The sequence below is a fragment of the Perognathus longimembris genome, chromosome 17, assembly GCF_023159225.1.
Source record: "Perognathus longimembris pacificus isolate PPM17 chromosome 17, ASM2315922v1, whole genome shotgun sequence".
NCBI lineage: Eukaryota > Metazoa > Chordata > Mammalia > Rodentia > Heteromyidae > Perognathus > Perognathus longimembris.
In genome coordinates, this window is record NC_063177.1 from 6,634,987 (window position 1) to 6,659,310 (window position 24,324).

The 24,324-nt window shown below is 46.5% G+C and overlaps 1 protein-coding gene across 3 annotated transcripts in view; it reads right to left on the minus strand.

The window, feature by feature from the left end:
• Dnah2 (dynein axonemal heavy chain 2) overlaps positions 1-24,324 on the minus strand; it is a 128,465-nt gene that overhangs the window by 19,838 nt on the left and 84,303 nt on the right. For all 3 annotated transcript variants that reach the window (XM_048365884.1, XM_048365885.1, XM_048365886.1), the window contains 20 exons: positions 22,648-22,836; positions 21,866-21,951; positions 21,599-21,729; positions 21,297-21,446; positions 20,949-21,116; positions 20,266-20,426; positions 19,624-19,763; positions 16,130-16,262; positions 15,898-16,037; positions 13,777-13,987; positions 13,459-13,575; positions 13,142-13,283; positions 11,304-11,473; positions 11,015-11,131; positions 2,427-2,591; positions 1,767-1,892; positions 1,224-1,372; positions 1,083-1,149; positions 791-941; positions 395-543 (listed from right to left, as the gene is read on the minus strand). In XM_048365884.1, the coding sequence (XP_048221841.1) occupies positions 395-543; positions 791-941; positions 1,083-1,149; positions 1,224-1,372; positions 1,767-1,892; positions 2,427-2,591; positions 11,015-11,131; positions 11,304-11,473; positions 13,142-13,283; positions 13,459-13,575; positions 13,777-13,987; positions 15,898-16,037; positions 16,130-16,262; positions 19,624-19,763; positions 20,266-20,426; positions 20,949-21,116; positions 21,297-21,446; positions 21,599-21,729; positions 21,866-21,951; positions 22,648-22,836 (2,862 nt within the window). The remainder of the gene's footprint in view (positions 1-394; positions 544-790; positions 942-1,082; positions 1,150-1,223; positions 1,373-1,766; positions 1,893-2,426; positions 2,592-11,014; positions 11,132-11,303; positions 11,474-13,141; positions 13,284-13,458; positions 13,576-13,776; positions 13,988-15,897; positions 16,038-16,129; positions 16,263-19,623; positions 19,764-20,265; positions 20,427-20,948; positions 21,117-21,296; positions 21,447-21,598; positions 21,730-21,865; positions 21,952-22,647; positions 22,837-24,324) is intronic.

A 24,324-nucleotide genomic window follows, 5' to 3' on the forward strand; every position in this document is an offset into this window, starting at 1 on the left:
CTAGCCAGATCTTTAGACATCCTAACACTCTCATCATCTGTTGACATAACTCAAGCCTTGTCTTTTTGTTTGTTGGTGCTGGCCCCTGGGCACTGTCTCTGAGCAATTTTGCTCAAGGCCAGCATTCTACCACTTGAGCCACAGCTCCAGTTCCAGCTCTTGTGCCAGTCAATTGGAGATGAGAGTCTCATGGCCTTTCCTGCCCAGGCTGGTTTTGAACCATGATCCTCAGATCTCAGCTTCTTGAGTAGCTAGAATTACAGGTGTGAGCTACTGTTGCCTGATTTAAGCATAGTCTTTTTTTTCTGAGGCTCCCCTCGCCCCTGCCCCCACCCGCCCCAAACTCCAGCTCTTCCTGCTTCACCCTAGCTAAGGGCATCAGCCCTTTACCCACCTGCTCTTTAACAGCAAAGTTTACAATGGTGGTCTTGGCTGAGGTCTCTGGGCTGTAGTGTGGGTTCGAGAGCTTGGTGGTGATGTAGAAACGGAAGTTGGGGTTGTATTCCACTTCCTTTTCCCCAATGCGCATGAGTAGCCGGCCACCTACATCCACAAAAGTTAATCAAAGGCAAGAGTCCCTTATGGCCAAGTATGACCAGACCCATTTCCCAGTGGCATCCGGGGGTATCCATTCAGCTCCCTTAAAGGACTAGCCAAGGCCTAACTGCATGGAAGGACAGGCAAGGACAGGACACAGCCAAAGGGCACCCTTTCCACCCCAGGGTCTCATTCCAGCTAATCTCATAGGACTGTCCCACAATCCAGCCCCACTATAAATCCAAGCCCTGACCAATTCGAGACACAGATTTGTTGAGCACAGGGTTGAGAGAGGGGTCCAGATATTCCTGCACATTCTGGAGAAGCACTGGAAACCCGAACTGGATGGCCTTTTCTAGAACTCGAAGGTAGTCCATCATCTGCAAGTCAATGATCCGGAGACCCTAGCAAGCAAGAGGAAAGATGGAAGAAACCCTGACAAACATCCCAGGGCCACCATGGTCAAGGCCTCATCTCTTCTCATGAAGAGATTCACTTTATAGGAGATTCGACTCAGGTAACCCCCCAGTCGGCCAGCCTTATACCTGGCCTCCTTCCATGTTCTTAATCCATTTTAGGGCCTGGGCCTGTGGATCAATCATGAGAGCCCACCTGGAGAAGGAGGCATTAGTCAGAAGATAGGGTCCCCTTCTCCCTCTGCTTCTCACTACCTGCAGTCTCCTCACCTGTTGCCCCGGGTCACTATGATGCCATTTTCCGTGGAGAAAGCATCTGAGGGCAATCCCTGGATGTTCCAGTCTCGAACTTTGGTAGGATTGGTCAGAAAGGTATCAATGGCAAAGCGAGGTGAGCAAGGAACTTGAAGCTCCCAGATCTGAGAAAAGAACCTCAAATGTTAGTGTGAAGAGTCTAGCAGCCCCTTCTCAGTGTGTGTGTGTGTGTGTGTGTGTGTGTGTGTGTGTGTGTGTGTGTGTGTGTGTGTGTACTAGGGTTTGAACTCAGGGCCTCCATTTCTCACTTGTTTTGTTTTCTCAAGGCTGGTGCTCTTGAGCCATACCTCCACTATGGCTTTTTGCTAGTTATTTGGAAATAAGAGTCTCATGGATTTGTCTGCCCAGTCTAGATTCAAACCGTGATTCTCAGATTTTAGCCTCCTGAGTATCTTTTAATATTCAGCCTCTTTAAAATCTCGGCCTCCTCCAGTATCCTTTAATACCCCCTAAAGTCTTGCCCCAGAGCTCACTTCTTGGAGTAAGGCTTCATCTCACCTTTCGGATCCAGATTTGGTTGACAATCTCATCCCGATAGTTGGTGAGGAAAGGTCCCATGTAAGACAGGAAGGCTGCTGCCAGCAGACAGTCACCCACCAGGTAGCCCAGATCCTCCTCCAGGCCCTGTGGACAGCAGGAAGGAGGTCAGCTGCCAGGGGCCTCAACCCTTTGGGGAGTACTAGGAATACTTTTGAAGATACTGTCTCTGGATACTGGTCTAAATCAAAGAGATTCTTTCTCCTAAACCCTTGTGCTCTGGACATACTAACCTGGTTCTAATTACTTTAGTGGTTTCTGTCCCTGACAGCAGTGTTTACACTGTGGTGATAAGGCCTAGTCTATCGTGGAGCCAGAGGCTCAGTAAGGTTGAGACAAATGGTCCATGTCTGTCATCTATCGGGCAGATAGGCTGTATCAAGAGTCCTGGCATGCTTTCCAGATGCCTCCTCCCTGGAGCTGACACCACCCCCACCCCTCAGTGGACCAAATCCTTTCCTTCCTCATTCTCACCAAATGTGAGGGAGGAGGAGGGAAGGAGGAGGGAAGGGCATTCATCTGCCATTGTTTTCCCTAAGCATCCCTCAATGGAAAGAGGATGGATTTCTTGGACCAGGTATGCTAAACAAAAGGGAAGCCAGCGCTACAAACCCATCTCACCTGCACCGTCTCCTCCCATCGGGCCTTCTCACCCGCCAGTCCAGACACCAGCATCCCAGCTCGCTCTAGTTTCAGTTCCATCTCTTCAGACTTCTTACGAAGCTCCTCTTTCTGGGCCAGCTTCTCATCATACTGTTTCTTTAGCATTTCCAGTTTTTCTGCTACCTGGGAAAGATCAGAGAATGGGGCACAGAAGGTTGAAGGCAGAATTGTTCTGGTTCCAATCACCACATTGTCACTTTGTAGCTAATTGCCCTAGGGTATATTTATTTCTTTGAGCCTCAGTTTACCTCACATGTGAAATAAGAACAATACTTACTTTATAGTATTGTCATGGGAAATGAGATAAAATATATGAAATGAATTTCCTTTCATTTCTTTCCTCTGCCCTCTCTCCAGAGCTCAGAAACTACTTGGCTATGAAATCAAGGCCAGGTAGAAGACAGAGACCTTTTGAAGCACACACACACACACACACACACACACGCACGCACGCACGCACGCACGCACGCACACACACACACACACACACGCCAGTTGCCAATGGCTCACACCTGTAAGTCTAGCTACTCAGGAGGCTGAGATCTGAGGATTGTGGTTCAAAGCTAGCCTAGGCAGAAAAGTCCATGAGATTCTCATCACCAATTAATCAGCAAAAAAGCTGAAAGTGGAGCTGTGGCTCAAGTAGTAGAGTACTAGCCTTGAGCAAAAAAAGCTCAGGGACAGTGCTCAAGCCCTGAGTTCAAGCCCCAGGACTGGCACCAAAAAAAACCCCAAAGAACATGTAAGAGTTTTGGTACCCAGTTCAATGGTATGGAATGTGGTTCAATGGTAGAGATTGCCTGGTATGCACTAGGCTCTGGGTTTGATCCCCAGCACTGGGGAAATAAAACAAAACAAAAAACAACCAAATGAATGTTCGTAAGAGAGTCTCACTGTATACACAAGCAACTGCTAATCCATGCCAGGGATCATATCTGAGGCAGAACCTGACAGAGGGGAAGAAAAACTAGAAATGAGCTCCAGAGGGCTGGGAATATGACCTAGTGGCAAGAGTGCTTGCCTCCTATACATGAAACCCAGGGTTCAATTCCCCAGCACCACATATACAGAAAATGGCCAGAAGTGGTGCTGTGGCTCAAGTGTCAGAGTGCTATTCTTTTTTTTTTTTTTGCCAGTCCTGGGCCTTGGACTCAGGGCCTGAGCACTGTCCCTGGCTTCTTCCCGCTCAAGGCTAGCACTCTGCCGCTTGAGCCACAGCGCCGCTTCTGGCCGTTTTCTGTATATGTGGTGCTGGGGAATCGAACCTAGGGCCTCGTGTATCCGAGGCAGGCACTCTTGCCACTAGGCCATATCCCCAGCCCAGAGTGCTATTCTTGAGCAAAAAGAAGCCAGGGACAGTGCTTAGGCCCTGAGTCCAAGCCCCAGGACTGGTCAAAAAGAAAAAAGAAAGAAAAAAAGAAATGAGCTTCAGAGCTATGAGAATGAAAAAGAGGTAATCCATTCAAGGATTTAGCAGGGCATAGTAGCACACACCTGTAATTTCAGTAGGAGAACCATGAGCTTGAGGCCCCTTGGTTTATATACAGAGGCCCTGGAGACATGGAGGGGAGGGAGATAGGAAGAAAGAGAACACAAGAAAGAGAAGAGGAGAGAGAGAAGGGGCAGAAGGGAAAAAGGAGAAGATAGAGGAAAAGGGCCAAATCCCAGGTCCCAAACCAGTAACACACACACACACACACACACACACACACACACACACACACACACACACACACACTGCAGTCCTGGAAATAGCTCCACTACTATAAAGAGAAATAGTTTTGCCTTATAAGTGATACTGGCTAAGTCTCAAACTTTCCCTAGCTTTGCCTGGGTGGCTGTGCATGAGGATGGATGGGTGCTGTCTCAGTGCCTAGCATGGAGTAAGCAGGGAGGACTGGGGCTGGAATGCTGGGAATGGAGTAAAAAGCTCTCCCAAAAATGCTCTCTAAGACAAAGCAAAAATTCAGTGACACCTTCACAAGTCAGGATGGCCTATGGGTCCAGACTTGGTGGCAGTGTTAGAAGACATTGGCATTTTCTGGAGTGGACCTTCAGTACTACAGCTCCTGCCTAACAAGTATGAGGCCCTGAGCTCAAACCCCAGAACGGACCAAAAGAAGAAGAAGCATTAACATCTCAAGAGAGAGGGTGCCACTGGAGAAGGGACAAGGTCAGTTGGAAACTTCAGAGGTCAGGGTGAACAGAAGCCCAGAACAGGGGTGCTCTTATTTTGGGTATGACATTTGGCCCACTTGATAGTTTTATATTTTATTACTTAGTGTGTAATGTTGCTATCTTTGTGGGGTAGGGGGAAGGTTTTTTGTTTTTGTTTTTTGTCAGTCCTGGTGCTTGAACTCAGGGCCTGGGCACTGTCCCTGAGTTTCTTTTCCTCAAGACTAGCACTTGAGCCACAGCACCACTTCTGGCTTCTTCTGTTTATGGAGCAGTAAGGAATCAAACCCAGGGCTTCATGCATGCTAGGCAAGCACTCTACCACTAAGCCACATTCTCCAACTTTTTTTTTTCTTTTTTAATTTGTGTGTGTGCTAGGCCCTTCAATTCAGGGCCTGGGCGCTGTCCCCGAGCTCTGCAGCTCAAGGCTAGGGCTCTACCACTTGAGCCACTACGCCACTTCCAGTTTTCTGGTGGTTAATTGGAGAGAAGAATCTCATGGACTTTCCTACCTGGCTGGCTTTGGACCACAATCCTCAGATCTCAGCCTCCCTGAGTAGCTAGGATTATAGGCATGAGCCACCGGCACTTAAAAAAAAAAAAAAACACCCCCTTTTCATGATCTTTAAGTAATTGTACAAAGAGATTTCAATTTAACATGTCAGTATACAAGTGCAGTGCATCTTGGTCAATGTCATTCCTTCCATTGCTCTCTTCCATTTTTCCCAGCCCCACCCATCCCTTCAAATTATCTGTGAACTTTAGTTTATACAACAAAACTCCTATGCATGCACATTTGTGTTTTTCAACTTTATTATTCACCATGCTTTAATGAAGATCCATGGACACGAGAAACATCTTCACATTGCTATGTCTTTTTTCTTTCAATTTTGTTTACTTTCTGAATAGGAATTTAAAAATTCAAAAGGCACAAGGGCATAAGTCATGGAAAGTCTTCCTCTCAACTCTGTTCCAACTTCCACTTGCCTAATTCCCTTCTCTAGAGGTGCCTTAGTATTTAACTCTATCTTGAATTCTGGCTTCAATTTACTAGAAGTATCCTGTTCATATCCAAGTATATCCTATTATGTGTTTTCTTTTCTTTGTGTGTGTGTGTGTGCGCGCGCGTGCGCGCACGCGTACACACATGCTGATACTGGGGATTGAACTTGCACTCTTGCTTGCCTATTTTGCTCAGTGGTGCTCTACCAAATGAGCCATATCTCCACTTCCAGCCTTTTGCTGGTTAATTGAAGATAAGAGTCTCACATTTTGTCTGGTTTCCAACCTTGATCTTCAGATCTCAGTATCCTAAGTAGTTAAGATTACAGGCATGATCCACCAGCTCTTGGCTGATGTTGTTTTCTTGTGTATCAATTTTATATTATTCTTAACGACTTTGTGCTATGCCACATGAAGATTTTAACTCCCTTATGCTTTCACTCCACAACCTCTTCTATCTATTAATATTTCTCCTAGTTGCTTTATCACTATATTAAAACCTTAGTTTTACCCAGGAGGTAAATGAAGATGAATAGTTCAAGGCTAGCCTGGGCAAAATAGTCAAGGCCCTGTCTCACAAACAAAAAAGAAAAAGAAAGAAAAGAAAAAAAGCCAGTGCTAGTGGCTCACACATGTAATCCTAGCCACTCTGGAGCCTGAGATCTAAGGATCCCAGTTTGAAGGAAGCCTGGGTAGGAAAGTCTGTGAGACTTTGATCTCCAATTAACCACCAGAAAATCAGAAGTTGAGCTATGCTCAAAGTGCCAGAGCACTAACCTTAATTAAGCAAAAGAGTTCAGGGACAGTAAACAGGCCCTGAGTTCAAGCCCCAGAGCCACCGAGAGAGAGAGAGAGAGAGAGAGAGAGAGAGAGAGAGAGAGAGAGAGAGAGAGAGAGAGAGAGAGAGAGAGAGAGAGAGAAAGAGAGAGAGAGAGGGAGAGGGAGGGAGGAGGGAGGGAGGGAGGGAGGGAGGGAGGGAGGGAGGAAGGGAGGGAGGGAGGAAGGGAGGAAGGAAGGAAGGAAGGAAGGAAAAAAGGAAGGAAGGAAAAATAAAAGAGAAATTTTTAAAAGGAAGTAGAGCTGTGCCTCAAAGTGGTAGAATGCTAGCCTTGAGTGAAAATGCTCAGGGACAGCACCCAGGCCCTGGGTTCAAGCTCCACACTGACAAGAAAAAGAAAAAATGGAAGAGCACCTGCATTGCATGTGTGAAGTCCTGAGTTCAAACCCAGTACCACATAAAAGTAAAAGAGAAAACTACTAAAAGGAAGACCTCAGTTTGCAGGGAATAGTGGCAGATCTCTATCATCCCGGCTACTCAGAAGGTGGAGGTAGAAAGATTCGGGGTCTGAGGCTAACTAAACCCTGCAAAAGTGCAAGACCCTATCTGAAAAACAAGCAAGTCAAAGGACTGGGGTATGACTCAGGTTGTAGAGCCCTTCCCCAGCAAGTCTGAGACTGAGTTCAGTTCCCAGTACCATATTAAAAAAAAAAAAGAGAGCCCCATCAAAACAAAAAATATTACCCATCTTTTCCTCCCAAGTCCTCCACCCACCTCACAACCTTTTCAACTACACTTTCAGTTTCATGTTGTCAAGAAGGCTGATAACCTTTACATGCAGAAGCCACAACTAGGCCTAGAGGCATTGTCTTGAGGCTTGGAAGAAAGGTCAAATTTCACAAGCAGTGTTGATATGATCATGCCTGTAGAAGATGCTTAGATGTTTAGCACCAAGGAGCCTGACCCAGATTCTTCTGACTCAAGCTCATTCCAATACGCCACCTACAGGCTGAACTGGTCTTAGGGCTTGAAGTCAGGGCCTAGGCACTGACTTCAGCTGCCTCAGCTTATTTGCTCAAGACTTGGTACTCACTTAAGCCACTTAAGCCACAGCTCCACTTCTGGCTTTTTGGTGGAGATAAGAGTCTCATGAACTTTTCTTCCTAAGCTGGAAATACAGCTGGGCTCTGGGCTCTGGGCTCTGGGCTCTGGGCTCTGGGCTCTGGGCTCTGGGCTCTGACTTGCTTTCCTGTACCTAGCTGGCTCTAACAGGGCAGTTCTTTAAATGCTGACTCTCAGATTCTTCCAGGAATTCTGATTTGATGGCCTGGGATAGTGTCTGCATCAGTACAGTGCTGAGGTTTTGTTACAAGATGCATTTGGAGCCTGGAACCAGTGGCTCGTGTCTATAATCCTAACTACTCAGAGGCCTAGATCTAAGGATCACAGTGTGAAGCTAGTCAGGGCAGGAATGTCCATAAAACTTTTTATTTTTATTTATTTATTTTTTTTTTGGGCCAGTCCTAGGCCGTGAACTCAGGGCCTGAGCACTGTCCCTGGCTTCTTTTTTGCTCAAGGCTACCACTCTACCACTTGAGCCACAGCGCCCCTTCTGGCCATTTTCTGTATATGTGGTGCTGAGGAATCGAAGCCAGGCCTCATGTATACGAGGCAAGCACTCTTGCCACTAGGCCATATTCCCAGCCCTCCATAAGACTTTTATCTCCAGTTAACCACCAAAAAGCTGGAAGTGGAGCTGTGGCTCAAGTGATAAGACACTACTAACCTTGATCCCTGAGTGAGTTCAAACCCCATGACCAGCACCAAAAAAGAAAAAAATTGCATTTGGCCTTTATCAGTAACAAGGGGAAGGTGCTGGTCCCCCATATTCTTAATATTCTTGTTTTGTTTTTGAGACAGAGGTCTTCCTGTTGTCCAAGCTGGCAATTAACCTTTGGAATCATATGATCCTCTTCCTCAATATCTGTAGCTGTAACTATAGATTTGAGCCATAACATTTGGCTCTCTTATCTGCTTTTCTTTTTTAATGCCAGTCCAGGGCACTATCCCTGAGTTTTTTGCTCAAGGCTATCACTCTACCAATTGAGCCACAGCTGCATTTCTGGCTTTTTGCTAATTAATAGAAGATAAGAGTATCAAGGATTTTCCTGCCTGGGCTGGTTTCAAACTGCAGTCCTCAGTTCTCTGCCTCCTGAGTAGCTAAGATTACAGGTATGAACCACGCATGCCTAGCTTACTCTTTGTTGTTGTTGGGCATGGGGCTTGAACTCTGGGCCTGGGTGCTGTTCCTGAGCTCTTCAGCTCAAGGCTAGTGCTCTACCACTTGAGCCACAGTGCCCACTTCTGGTTTTATGGTGGTTATTGTAGATGAGTCTCATAGACTTTCCTATCCAGGCTGGCTTTGAACTACGATTCTCAGATCTCAGCCTCCTAAGTAGCTAGGATTACAGGTGTGAGCCACCAGCTGGCTCCAGTTTACTCTTAATCTGTTTCATCCATTAAGGGGTTTCTAATTCATGTGAGCTCTCCGCCAAGAAAATCTAATACGCTTGCTCTGTAAGTGTTCACTCAAAGAATGAATCATTGGCAGTGAACTCCCAGAGTCTAATTTTTCACATATAAAGGGATCAGTTCCTAATTCCTGCCCCAGGATATGATTCATTGGAGTGAGAAACTGTTCCAGATGATTGCCTCACTGGTGACTACTCCCTGTGAGAGTAAAAAAGCAAAGCTCTTGCTGGGTGCAGTGGCTCATACCTGTAATTTTGGCTACTTGGGAGGCTGAGATGCGTAGAGGTTCAAAGCCAGCCAGGGCAGACAAGTTCTTGAGATTCTTGTCTCCAATGAACTAGCAAAAAGCTGGTTAGATCACCAGCCTTGAGTGGAAAAAAAAAAAAAAGCAAAAATGTGAGGCCCTGAGTTCAAGGCCCCATACCATTAAAAAAAAAAAGAAATTGTGAAAGTTTCCTGGTTGGTTGGGGGTGGCACAGACAATGGGACATGCAGAACAAGGAGAAGCACATGAAGAAAGCAGCCAGCTCCCAGGATGTTTGGGTTTCTGCACAGACAGAACTGAAAGAGGCATCAAGGGCAGCTCTAGAGACAAAAATGGCTACAGTAGAAATGACAGGAGTATACCATGGCCAGTGTGGCATAGAATCAGGAACTCAGACAGCAACTAGCTAGTGACCTTTGCTTGTCACTCAATCTCACCAAATCATGGGCGCCTATTCCAAGTTAACTTGGATCTGGACCTGCATGGTTTCCATAGTTGGTATCAAAGAAAACAATTCAAAATTGTATGACCAATTTAAATTCTGCAATAATGTTAGCTTGGCATGGTGGCTAATGCCTGTAATCCCAGCTATTTGGGAAGTGGATATCAGGAGGACTGGTTAGAGACCAGAATGAGCAGAAAGCCAAAAAGTAAACAAGTCCCACCTCCATTGGTAGCCAGGAGTGGTGGTGTGTGACTGTGCTCCTAGCTACTTAGGTGGGAAGTCATGATTTGAGACCAGCCTTGGGGGGAAAAAATGTGAGACCCTATGAGAAAAACAACTAAAACCAAAAAGGTCTAGTAGCGTGGCTCAAGGGCAGAGTACCTGCCTAGCAAATTTAAGGCCCTAAGTTCAAACCCTAGTACTTCTAATAATAGTAATAATAATTATAGTCATTTAAATTGTCTGTATAAAGACAGCATCAACAAAATTAGGGGACAAAGAAGTTCAACTGACTGGAAACAAGAAGCATGTCTAGTTGGGCACCTGGGCTCACACCTGTAACCTAGCTCCTGGGAAAACTGAGATCTAAGGTTTATGATTCTAAGCCAACCCAGGCAGGAAAGTTCATGAGATGCGTATCTCCAATTAACCACCAAAAAGCTAGAAGTGGAGCTGTGGCTCAAGTGGTAGAGCTTTGAGTTGGGGGAGGGGAATCCCCAAAACTGAAGGACAGTGTCCAGGTCCTCAATTCAAGCCCTAGGACCAGTATGAAGGAAAGAAGGGGTGGGGGGAGAGGGAGAGGATGGATGGGCACATGGGAGGGTTCTGAGTTTGTTCAATAATAGCAGCTGACTATTTTGTATGGTCTGAGGGTTGTTTGTGCAAATATCTTGTAAGAAGTCACCTTGTGGCATGCTGAGCTTGCTCATGGTAATTGGCTCCCTTTGGCTACTGGGACAGCCCTGCCCCCCTCCCTTCTTCAGTTCCATCCAGCCCACCGCAGGGATACCAACCCTCTTGGCAAAGACCAATTTGCTACCCAGATTTCAGCAGTTACCATCCCAAAGCCAATTTCCAGAGAGAGGTAGAGAGATATGTACTCCCAGTCTGGGAGTCAGGAGTTCCTGGGGGCAAGTGCCCGCTGAGCCTTTTCAACCTTCTGCTCTGGCCTAAGCTTTCTGGGCCAGAGGCAGCCCAATCTTAACAGGGCACAGAGTAGGAGGGAGAATGAAGAAGAATGCAGGGCAGGAGAATGGTGACTGGAATTAGATGTGGTAAATAGATGCTGATGAAGGTTCCCCTAAACCAGAGGGAGAGAGAGCCCTAGGGAAGAGACGGGAGTTGCTCACCTCTCGCAGCTTTTCCTGGGCCTCAGCCAGGGCTGCTTGCTTCTCCTGCAGTTGGGCCAGAGCAGCATTCATTCGAATCCTTTTGGGCTCCACCACCCTATACAGCCGTCCATACAGCTGAGGGAACACAAGACAGGCCATGGGGGCTGCCCACTAACCCACTAGCTTACCCACCAGGACTTACCCACCACCTTCCCATCTGGGTTTGTCACCCTGCAGTCATTTTCAGGCCTGCCTTCACTTCCCCTATCCACCTCAGCCACCACCTACCTCCATGGCCCGCACCCACCTCCATGGCCCGCACCCACATGCACAGGGACTTGGCGGCCAGGGAAACTCGGCCAATGATGTCGGGCTGGAAGTCCGGCTGGGCACAGTAGGCTCCTATCTTCTTTAGCACCTTATCTGAGATGTTGTCTTTATCAAAGTAGATGAGGGACTTGATGAAATTCTGTTCCCCTGTGGGATGACATTTGGGAGCCTCAGCTAGAGGACCAAGTCCTTTGCCTCTTAGTCTAAGCTTCGCTGCTAGTGCTTAAAACCATGGTTTTTCCTTGGTTCAGTTCCCATGGCCAAGCTATCTGACCTCAACTCTAGTATACCCCCCACCCCCAACCTTGCCCCATCTCTAGAATCTTCTCAATCCCTGAGACCTCTACAGCCCCTTATACACTCATTTACCCTTACACACTCAGCCAAACTACCCTACACACCCTCCTATGGGCATTACACTCTTCCAGGACAGGGGCCCCCAAACTGTGACTGGCAGACTGTATTCTACCATGGAAACCCAACCAGAGAAGACTGCAGAATGAAAAGAATCTTGTTCCCTAGTTTCTGATTCTTGTCCCTTTGGGGGTAGGGTGGGGGGGAAAGCTAAAGTCATTCTGTCATTGGATCCTACAATATATTGCTACATTTTATGGCAATTTTCAGTTTTTTGCTTATAATAAAATGAGCAAAACTAGGCACCAGTAATCCTAGCTACACACCTGTAATCCTAACTACTCAAGAGGCTAAGATCTGAGGATCATAGTTTGAAGCCAGCCTGGGCAGGAAAGTCTGTGAGACTCTTACCTCCAATAAACTACTCAAAAAAAGCCTGAAGTGGTGCTATGGCTCAAGTGGTATTGCACTAGCCTTGAGCACAAAGAGGCTCAGGGACAGCGCCCAGGCCATGAGTTCAAGCCTCAGGACTAGCACACACACAAAAAAGAGCAATCCAGGTATGGTGGTATATACAATCTCAGCACTTGGAAGGTAAAGCAAGAAGATTGTTAGTTTGAGGTCAGCTTGGGATGCATAGTAAGATTGTCTCAAAAAAAGAAGAGAGGGAGAGAAGGAGGGAGGGAGGGAAAGAAGGAGGGAGGGAGGGAGGAAGGGAGGGAGAGAGGAAGGGAGGGAGGGAAAAAGGAAAGAAGGAAGGGAAGGGGGAAAGGAGGGAGGAAGGAAAAAGAGAAAGAAAGCAAGTTGGGTTTCGGGAGTTTGGGAGTTCATACCTATAGTCCTATCTACTGAGGAGGCTGAGATGTGAGGATCCTGGCTCAAAGCCAGTCCTGTTAGGACTGTAAGACTCTTCTCTCTTTTTTTTTTTTTTTTTTTTTTTTTTTTTTGGCCAGTCCTGGGCCTCGGCCTCTGGGCCTGAGCACCATCCCTGGCTTCTTCATGCTCAAGGCTAGCGCTCTGCCACCTAGCCACAGCGCCCCTTCTGGCCATTTTCCATATATGTGGTGCTGGGGAATCGAACGGAGTGCTTTATGTGTAGGAGGCAAGCGCTCTTGCCACTAGGCCATATTCCCAGCCCCAAGACTCTTATCTCTAACAAGCAAAAAGCCAAACCCAGAGTTATGACTGAAGTGGTAGAGCACTAGCCTTGAGCAAAAAAATTGAAGGGATAGCATCCAGGCCGTGCCTTCAAGCCCCAGTACCAGTACAGAAAAGAAAGCAAAAAAGCCTTTTTCTATTACTTACAACCAAAAACTCCTGATATTTACAGCTTCTCTTCCCTCCTAGACTCTGTGACGTCAAGGGTCAGTTTGGGTGCCTCATTCAAGCTTAACTGGTCCACTCTAGTCATCAACAAACACTGGCTGAGGGAAACTGTTTACCTCATGGCTCTCAGCTTACCTAGCTGCCGCTTGGCCTCTGCCCATGTGGGTTCATTGCCCCGAAGAATCATGACAGCTTGCATCACTATCTCCACTTGAGCTGGGGGCCGGCCATAGGACTTGATCTCACCTATATCCTTCTTGTTCAGAGACTCCAAGGCCTGGGAAAGGAGATTAACTCTGGGGCCTGGGCCAAGGCCAACTTAGGTAATCAGATGGGCTCTTCCTGGTCATGAGCTAAACAAGGAATCGTCTTTCCTTCACACTCTCCCAGACACTTTGAGGACAAAGGAAGCCACTCTCCTTCCCACTCTTGGTACCCAGTGCCCCTGTTACCCGCATGGCCTCTTCCAGGGCGGGCAAGGCTTCCTCTAGATCCTTCTGGGCATTGTCTGCCAGCTGTTGACACTTGACTTCCTCAACGGCAATCTTTTCACTGTGAGCTGTGACTGCCTAGGGATGAAGAGAGCCAAGGTTTTTGTCTTTGCCCTGGGCAAGGTAAGGGCGACAAGAGCTGGTGGAAGGATGAAAGAGAAAGCGAAGGAAAAATTGAGAAGTGGAGCCAGTGTCCCCCAAGGCAGTCACTGAGGAGGCCCTGGTGGCCCTTTCCCTGGGGGTCTCAGGAAGTGGGACAGAAGGGACTGGACAGATGACCTTCTGCTGCTCATCTGCTTCCCGCTTCTGCTGAACGATGATGACCAGGTACTCCTCGCACTGCTTCTGGAATTCAGCCACCTTCTTCTTGGCATCCTCCAGCTCCAGTGACATCACTTCCACTTTCTCCCTGGTCTCATCAATCTTAAACAACCCTGTCCGAAGCTTATTGGCTTGGTCCAGCAGCTCCTGCCGTTTTTCTGCTAGCAGCCTGGGGGAAAGAGTAGGAGAAAGGAATGAGGGGTGGATGAGTCCCACGAAGGGGTATCCTACCTACTCTTCCTTCTCCATCTGTCGCTCCCCCTGTCTCCATTTCTGTTGCCATCCTTCCAACGCGCGCATGCACGTGCACACACACACACACACACACACACACACACACACACACACACCTCCCCCCAAACCCACCCTCCAGCTCTGGTCAGGTTTTTTAATCATTTTCTGTTTGGATTATTGCCAACAGCTCCTCATTTGGTCTCTTTGTCCCTTTGATTTATTCTACACACTAATATTAAAATCTGCTTGTTAAATACTACTTCTCTCACATTGCTTCCTCAGAGCCTTCCCCAGCTCCCCTCTGTGCAGCAGGTAGGTGGGCTGCAGTGACCCAGAAAATAAGAACTCACTGAAGCAGAGGGTCACCTTACTCCAGCCTAGATTTTTCTAGGGCTCTCAGTTTGCTGTTGGTAGTGATAGTGGTGGTAGTGGTGTATAAGGGTCTGTGTGTGCGTGTGTGTATGTGTGTGTTGGTACTGGTTCTTGAACTCAGAGCCTGGGCATTCTCCCTCAGCTTTTTCTCATAAGCCTAGAACTGTCCCAATTGAGCCACACCTCCACTTCTGGCTTTTTGCTGATTAACTGGACATAAAAGTTTCATGGACTTTTCTACTGCACTGGTTTTGAACAGCCATTCTAAAGCCTCAGCCTCTTGAGTAGTTAGGATTACACAGAGCCACCAGTGCCCAGCCCAAAGCATCTATGAACACACAAGAGCACCTCCACGGGCTGGGATGAGGCAGGGCCCAGCTTCAGGGAAATAGAAGCTTCTGAGTTTGGAACCCTTTAGGAACTTAACTCTATGTCTATCTGTATTCTTTAAAATATCCTTTGTGGAACCAGTGGCTCACATTTGTAATCTTAGCTACTCAGAAGTCTGAAATCTGGGGACGAAGGGTCAAAGTTAGCAAAAGTGGGAAAGTCTGTGAGAATTTTATCTTTAGTTATCCTCCAAATAACCATTAGAACCATGACTCAAGTAGTAGAGCACCAGCTGTAAGCAAAAAAGCAAAAGGACAGGTATTGGGTTCAAACTTCAGTATCAGTATGATAGATAAGATAGATAGATAGATAGATAGATAGATAGATAGATAGATAGATAGACAGACAGACAGACAGACAGCAGTACTGTTTCCCTGAGTTCTGTGAGCTGCTTAAGAAATCAAACCTGGGAGATGGCACAGGACTCCTGACTTTTAACTGGCTGGCCAGAACATAGTAAAATGATCTGGGATTTGAGCCTGGCATCTGAGGTGGAGCCATCTGTATGTGACCTTAACCTGCGACACCTGACTCTAGATCTAGGTAGACTGTGGCAAGATTGAGCTAAATTGCAGGACTCATATTCAATGTCTGCTGAAGAATGTATGGGGAAATCCCCACACATCTGGTATCTAGGGTGAAGAACTAGGTTGATGTGAGAGAAGAGAAACACATTGTGTTTTTGTTTGTAAATGTGATTGGTAAGTCTAGGAGATATTTCAGGCAAAAATGAGTAAAACTAGGTATATTATGGCACCATCCCAGTTGAATCAAGATCTGAAAAAGACACAACATTCCAGAAAACAAAAACAGAGAAGGTTTGGAAAGCACTAGAGTCTAGGAACATGACAGAGGGCTCTAGAGATGGTCCCTCCCACCAGAAGCTCCATCCCTCCCTCCCTCAATAACCTCCAGAGCAGAACTAGGACTATTTTATATCTCTGCCATCCCAACTTAGTCCCAACATCCTAGGCCCATTGCTTTGTCTAGTTCCTGAGTATTTTCTAGGACATCCTTTCACCAACTGCCACCCCCAAAAGATAAACCTCCCTGGCCCTTTCTGTCCCCTGCCCTTCATCATACTTCTTATATCCAGAAACCAGCTCTAGGTAGTTGGTGGGTGTGACGTAGTTATATCTTCGAAGTTCCAGCAGCATCTTCTGAGAATACTGGGCCACTGACCAGTGCATGGTGACAAAGATCTGGGCCACCTTCCTGTGGATCTAAGGACAACAACACAGAATGGGAGACAAGATAAAGAAGAAAGCAGGCCAGGAGAGCAGGTGTGTGTGAGGGGTGGGCAGGAGGGACTCACATTCTCCTGTGTCCCCAGGTCCACTCCCACGAGGTACTTCTCTGCCACCTCTAGCAGGGCCTCTCTGGGCCACTCTGAGAACCAGTTGATAGTTGTGCAGTTCACCAAGGCTGGGTACTGGCGGATCCAGTTCCTGAGAAGGCATTTTGAGGAGTAAAGCATTGTCAGATATTCCTGCCTTCAGTACATACATCTACTTTGCTTTCCAGAAAGTTAAAGACCTCATCCTCCTTTTCCTACCTCCTCATCCAGATTCAAGTCCCCCCAAAGGTAGCTCAGAATCGTATTTAGAAACAGAGTCTAGCTTCTCATGAAGTTGAGATCTGAGGACTGTGGTTCAAACCAGCCCAAGCAGAACAGTTGAAAGGCCTCTTACCTCTGATTAATCAGTAACAAGCCAGAAGTAGAGCCATAGCTCAAGTGGTAAAGTACCAGCTTTGAGTGAAAAAGCTAATGGTTTGTGGGACCAGAAAGGAAAACAATTCAGCACCTGACTTGGGAGTACCTGGCCCTAAGTTCAAGCCCAGTGCTGTACAAAGAGAAGGAAGGGAGGGAGGGAGGAAGGGAGGGAGAGAGGGAGGGAGAGAGGGAGGGAAGGAGGGAGGGAGGGAGGAAAGAAGGAAGGAAGGAAGGAAGGAAGGAAGGAAGGAAGGAAGGAAGGAAGGAAGGAAGGAAAAAGGAAAAGAAAAGAAAAGAAAAATGAAAAACAAGCTGGGCACTGGTGGCTCACACCTGTAATCCTAGCCACTTAGGAGGTTGAGATCTGAGGATTGTGGTTCAAGCCAACCCAGGTAGGAAGGTCCATGAGACTCTTGTCACCAATTAACCACCAGAAAACCAGAAGTAGAGCTGTGGGTCAAAGTGATAGAATGCTAGCCTTGAACAAAACAGCTCAGGGACAGCACCCAGGCCCCTGAGTTGAAGCCCCACAACTGCCAAAAAGAGAGAGAGAGAGAGGGAGAGAGAGAAAGAGAGAGAGAGAAACAAAGATATAAAGAAAAAGAAGGAAGGAAGGAAGGAAGGAAGGAAGGAAGGAAGGAAGGAAGGAAGGAAGGAAGGAGAGAAGGGAGTCTAGGATCAGAAAGATCTGAATCCTCATTTTCAAGGTATGGCTTTGGGGCAAGTACCTTACCTCTTCAAATGCCAGTTTCCTTATCTCTAGAAGGAGAATAACAATAGATACCAGCATTGTAGGGGATTTGATGAGCTAATGCATGGACAATGCCTACTATAGCATCTGGCACATGGTAAATAGATAATATGCCATACTATTAAAAGCAAAATCAAGCTGGGAATAAGAGGTTTGGAAAGCTAAAGGGTTATGGAGGCAAAGGAAGAGATGATGAGAAGAACCCATGTCAATCAATAAGGTAGACCCAGTGGAGTATGTCTGTGTTCTATACCAGGAGACTGCAGATAGGAGGATTGTGATCTGAGAGCAAAAACACCACAGCCTACCTATAAAGTAACTAAAGCAAAAGAGGGGTGTGGGCATAATTCAAGTGGTAGAGCATCTGCCTAGTGAGCTCTGACACCCTGGGTGCTGGTATACCCTGGTACACCCCTGTACTGACTAAATAAATAAATAAATAAATAAATAAATAAAGATAACTCAACTGCCTCTTTATGCAGATGCTCTGCCCTTCTTCTAGTTTTTTGGTACCTTGAAAAATCTAGCTATACCAAGAATGAAAAAATAAAATATAACACACATACTATGCAATTTTATTCAGCTTGTATTAAAAAAGAAATCCTTAGGACTGTGGGCATGGTTTAAGTACTAGAAAATCTGTTTAGCAAACATGAGGCCTTGAGTTTAAAACACAACAAGAAGAAAAGAAGAAGAGAAGGAGGAGGAGGGGAAGGAGGAAGAGGAAGAGGAGGGAGGGAGAGAGGAAGAGGAAGAGGGGGAGGAGGGGGGAGGAGGAGGAGGAAGAAGAGGAGTGTCACTTCCTACAATATGGATGAACCTTGAGGATATTACATAAGTGAAGTAATAAGTCACAAAAAGACAATACTGCATAATTCTACTTGTGTGACATTAACAGTATTCATATTCATCTAGGTGCCAGTGTACACACCTGTAAACACCTGTAATCCTAGATATTCAGGAGGCTAAAATCTGATAGTGGTTCAAAGCCAGCCCAGGCATGAAAGTATTTGGAAATTATTATCTCCAATTAAGCTCCAAAATGGTAGAAGTGGAGCCATAGATCAAATGGTAGCACAGTAAGCTTGAATGAAAAAGCTAAGGGACAGTGCCCAGGTCCTAAATTCAAGCCCTAATACTGGCATATACACACAGAGAAAAGTAGTCAAATTTAGAGAAGGAAGTGGAATGGGTGATTGTCAGAGGTTGTGGGGAGGAGGAAGGAGAATTACTGTTTAATGGATACTATTTCAGTCTGGAAATACAAAAAGGTTCTAGAAATCTGTTGTATAAAAATGTAGATGGGGGCTGGGAATATGGCCTAGTGGCAAGAGTGCTTGCCTCATATACATGAAGCCCTGAGTTCGATTCCTCAGCACCACATATATAGAAAAGGCCAGAAGTGGCACTGTGGCTCAAGTGGCAGAGTGCTAGCCTTGAGCAAAAAAGAAGCCAGGGACAGTGCTCAGGCCCTGAGTCAAGCCCCAGGACTGGCAAAAATAAATAAATAAATAAAATGTTAACAAAATGTAGATAAGAGGCTGGCAATGTGGCTTAGTGGTAGAGTGCTCACCTAGTATGCACAAAGCCCTGGGTTTGATTCCTCAGTACCGTATAAACAGAAAAAGCTGGAAGTGGCGCTGTCGCTCAAGTGGTAGAGTGCTAGCCCTGAGCAAAAGTAGCTTCGCAACAGTGCCCAGGCCCTAAGTTCAAGCCCTAGGACTGGCAAAACAACAACAACAAAAAAAAAAACAACAGATAAACAGCACTTTCAAATGGGTTTAATGAGAAATTGTAGGTTGTATGATTTTATACAATTAAAAATTTGAAGTAACAAAACACTACAAAAAGAAATCCCTAAGTAAAAAACAAAATCAAGGCAGGTTGGGAGTGTGGCTCAAGTGGTAGAGCACCTGCTCAAGTTCAAGGTCCAAAGTTAAAACCCCAGTACCACAAAAGAGAAAAAGAGAAAGAAGGAGGGAAGGAAGGAACGAAGGAGGAAGGAAAGGAAGGAAGGGAAGATAAAGGAAGAAGGAGGAAGGGAAGGAAGAGAGAGAAAGAGAAGGAAGGAAGGAAGGGAGGGAGGGCGGGAGGGAGGGAGGGAAGAAGGAAGGAGGGAAGGAAGGAAGGAAGGAAGGAAGGAAGGAAGGAAGGAAGGAAGGAAGGAAGGAAGGACATATAAAAGGACTACCATGTCAGTCAGCTACAGGGATTTCCTGAAGGAAGGTAAGTCTATGCAAAGGGAATGAGATAGCTAGCCAGATGGATAAGCCTCCTTCAAGAAGGCATAAAAGGCAAAGAAAAAGAGAATGCTCAAGGGAGAAAAAGGATAAAAGAGAGTCACCTGAAGGGATCCCCCACTGGACTGAGGCAGAGCACAATATGCAGGTTGTTGCGCACACGCTCAATGAGGTAAGCAAAGATGCTGTCTGAGGACTCGGACACCTGTTCTTCCCGGGCCTGATCTATAATTTGTGTCTGGATCTGGAAAGAAGCCACACAGTGTCAGTGGGCTGACGTTCCCATAGTAGCATCAGTAGGGGAGATGACTGCTGGAATGGGGTTTAAAGCAGCCCAGCCCAGAGGAGGGGGGAGGTGGGCTGGAGGGAAGATGGTTGAAAAAGAACAGCCATTTCATGTAGAAGATGGCATGGTACACAAGCATATTTGAGATCGGTGGTTCTTTAGGGGTTCATAAGAAAGCCCTAAGAGGGGCTGGGAATATGGCCTAGTGGCAAGAGTGCTTGCCTCCTACACATGAAGCTCTGGGTTCGATTCCCCAGCACCACATATATGGAAAACGGCCAGAAGGGGTGCTGTGGCTCTGGTGGCAGAGTGCTAGCCTTGAGCAGGAAGAAGCCAGGGACAGTGCTCAGGCCCTGAGTCCAAGGCCCAGGACTGGCCAAAAAAAAAAAAAAAAAAAAAAAAGAAAGAAAGAAAGGCCTAAGACCCGACGGAGAGTGAGCCGGTGTGGGAGGAACTGTACCTCCTCAAATTCCTCGCTTTTGTAGAGATTGGGGACCTCGCCAGAGCTGAGGATGTTGTTAATGTCTTCCAAGAAGGATTCATCAGCAATTTGGGTGTCCACAAAAAGGAAAGATGTGGTCCTGAGGTCCACCCCAGCCTGGCGATACAGACGTTTAATATCTGTCCAGAGGAGGGAGGGGAACAGACTTACTGCCCTTCATTCCTCTTCTCAGCTTCAACACCCTCCATCTCCTCCCAAAACAACCACATTACCATCCTGTGCCCCTCCCCACAGGCCAGGGGCATCTCCCTCCCTACTCCCCTCTCTTCTCTTTTGGCGTGGCAGGAACTCATCTTTAACTCTGAGCCCCCATTCTGTATCTCCTGTTCAAAAACCCAGCCATGGACTGGGAATATGGCTTATTGGTAGACTGCCTGCCTAGCATGCATAAAGCCCTGGGCTCAATTCCTCAGTACCACATAAACCAAAAAAGCTGGAAGTGGAGCTATGACTCAAGTAGTAGAGGACTAGCCTTGAGTAAAAGCAGCTCAGGGACAGTGCCAAGGCCCTGAATTCCAGTCCCAAGACTGGGGGAGAGAGAGAGAGGGAGAGAGAGAGAGAGAGAGAGAGAGAGAGAGAGAGAGAGAGAGAGGAGAGAGAGAGAGAGAGAGAGAGAGAGAGAGAGAGAGACCCAGCCATACCATCTCGGAACTCCTGCTTCCGGTAGTGTTTGGTGACTTCAATCTGGAAGGTTTCATAGTCACAAATGGATGAGGCCAAACGGGCCAAACTCTGGCGTCCACTGCCCCCAATGCCCACCAAGAGCATGTTGCCCCGAGGCTGCCCGATCACCCGCACAATCCGTGTGACTAGGAGCAAGAGGTATAGGTATAGGTGGCCATTTGGTATTTAAGCTTCACCCATCACCACCAGGGTTTGTAGGACCAGAAAGGAAAACAGCTCTGGAACCTGGCTTGGGAATAGCTAGCTGGAAAGGAAAAGCTGTGATGGAGGCATTGGGGGAAGGGCTGGGAGGAACAAGCACGCACTGTGTTCAATGGCCTCCCGGAAGAGCACCAGCTGCATTGGTACCACAGAAGGGGAGATGTTATACTCATTTAAGGCTGTCTCCATGACTGTCTTCAGTAATGTCAGATCGGTCAGGTCTTCATATACCTTGGGCTCCTTCAAAAAGTCCCCTGGATCATGGGAGGAGGGTGTCAGAGTCTCCACTGCCTATCATTCCCAACTAAGACTCCCCTTAGAGTTCTCAGCATCATTCCCTGACTGTCCTTCTAAATCCACCCTCCTAAAAGTCTCAAGCCTACAGCACCCATAGCTCCTGGCTCACCAAAAATAGGAGGACGTTTGTTGGGACAGAGATTATGAAATGTGAGGTCAAAGAAGGTGCCAAGCTTGTCACTTATGATGCCCATAAAGGCTTCCATGTCCACAGAGTCAACCAGCCGGTCCGAGAAGACCCTGTTGGAAAGGAGTTGTGTTGAGATTTGGGACTGAAGAGAAGAACGGTTCTGGAGAAAAGTTGGGCCAGGGAAGAAGGAGGGATTGGGAGAAAGGCTGAGGAAAGTGGAACCTGGCCAGGGCACAAATACCTCACCTGAAGCATTCATGAATCCAGAGTCGTGTGATGCTGGACTTGGTGTCATGGAAGTTCTTATTGGCTCTTAGCATCCCCTGGAACACCTAGGAAGAAGGAAGCCCAGGAAAGAGAGGGAAGGATTATCTGCAGGATTTCACCGGTGAAGCCAGGGTACATGGCAGGAAATATTGGGACTGTGGCTTGCTATGGAATTTTCTATGGAGAGAGAGAGAGAGAGAGAGAGAGAGAGAGAGAGAGAGAGAGAAAGAGAGAGTAATGGGGCTTGAACTTAGGGTGTGGACACTGTCCCTGAGCTCTTTTTTGCTCAAGGCTCTATCACTTTTGAGTCATAACTCCACTTCTGGTTTTTGTTAACTAGAAATAAGAGTCTCACAGGGACTTTTCAGCCCAGGCTGGCTTTAAACCATGATCCTCAGATCTCAGCCTCAAGAGTAGCTAGGATGACAGGCATGAGCCACCAGCACCATGCAAGGTTTATTTTTTGTTTGTTTTGTTTTTTTTGGCCAGTCCTGGTCCTTGGACTCAGGGCCTGAGCACTGTCCCTGGCTTCTTATTGCTCAAGGCTAGCACTCTGCCACTTGAGCCACAGCTCCACTTCTGGCCGTTTTCTGTATATGTGGTGCTGGGGAATCGAACCCAGGGCCTCATGTATACGAGGCAAGCTCTCTTGCCACTAGGCCATATCCCCAGCCCTGCAAGGTTTATTTTGATGAGAAGGAAAAAAAATGCCTTCAAGGAGACTAGGCCAGGCCAAAGGGTGAAGTGAGACCAATGCTTACCTTGGAGATATCTCGAAGGTTGAAGAGGTAGTGGATCTTGGCGGGTGTAGGCAGGAAGCGCTGCACCACTGTATTGTACACATCTAAGGTAGCCTCGGTCACCACGTTCCCAATGGGCTTCACTTCCTCCTCAAAGTCCTGAAGCTTCTGGTTGATCATGGTGCCAAATATGCGGATGATCTGGGACTCCTAGAAGGAGGTTCAGACTCAATTTCCAAGGTCCCAGCCTTGTAGCTGTGGCTAGGACAGAACTCGCCCCACAAGCGAATTTAAGGGGATGCCAAAAAACAAAATTAGAAAATCCAGAGATTCAAATAAATATTTTGTTTACTGCTGCCCTTCTATCTCTTGAGCCACAACTCCAACCCTTAAAAAATTTTTTTGTGTGTGTGCCTATACTACGGCATGTACTTAGCGTTTCCCCTCAAGGTTGGTGTTCTACCACTTGAGCCACATCTCCACTTCTGACTTTTTTGGTGATTAATTGGAGACAAAAGTCTCACAGACTTTTCTGCCTGAGCTGGCTTGAATCACAATCCTTAGATCTCAGTGTCTTGAGTAGCTAGGATTATAGGTCTGAGCCACCAGCATCCAGAAAATAGAATAATATTTTTTTCTTTATTGTCAAAGTGAAGTACAGAGGGGTTACAGTTTCTTGTGTAAGGCAGTGAGTACATTTCTTATCCAACTTGTTACCTCCTTCCTCTTTTATCCCCCGCCTTCCCTCCCCCTTTTCCTCCTCCCGGAGTAATATCTTAATACAATATTTAAAAATAAAAATGTGTATAAAATATCTATGATGAATAAATATAAACATTCTAAATAAAGACTGAGCCAGAATTATTAATTTATCCTTTTGCTGCATGGTAGCTCAGTACAGCATGGTACTGATCTTTAAAATTTTGTTCATTATGAATGGTTTTTTTTTTTTTTTTGGCCAGTCCTGGGCCTTGGACTCAGGGCCTGAGCACTGTCCCTGGCTTCTTTTTGCTCAAGGCTAGCACTCTGCCACCTGAGCCACAGTGCCCCCTTCTGGCCATTTTCCATATATGTGGTGCTGGGGAATCGAACTTAGAGCTTCATGTGTAGGAGGCAAGCGCTCTTGCCACTAGGCCATATTCCCAGCCCTCATTATGAATGTTTTACATTTATTTTTTTTTCAGTCATGGGGTTTTAAACTCAGGACACAGGCACTGTCCCTGAGTGATTTTTGCTTTTTCTCAAGCACTTTATTACTTGGAGCTATAGCTCCACTTCCAATTTTTTGGTGGTTAATTGGAGATAAGAGTCACATGGACTGGCTGGCTTTGAACCACAAACTCAGCCTCCTGAGTAGCTAGGATTACAGATATGAGCCACAAGTACCCAGCTTTTGCTTTCTTTAATGTTACATTGAGGACCAAACATAGTAGTGCTCTCCTGTAACCCAGCGTTCAGGAAGCTGGAGCAGTAGGATTTGAAAAATATATGTGTGTGTATGTGTGTGTGTGTGTGTGTGTGTGTATGCATGTGTTTCATTTATAAATTATAATTATATATAATTTACAAGTTTGAAATATATTTTTATAAATTATATATTGTTACATATAAAATGTATATATTTATAGTATATACAAGTATAATATGTGAATGTATATTACATATAACATTACTACATGTCTAATATGTAAATATACA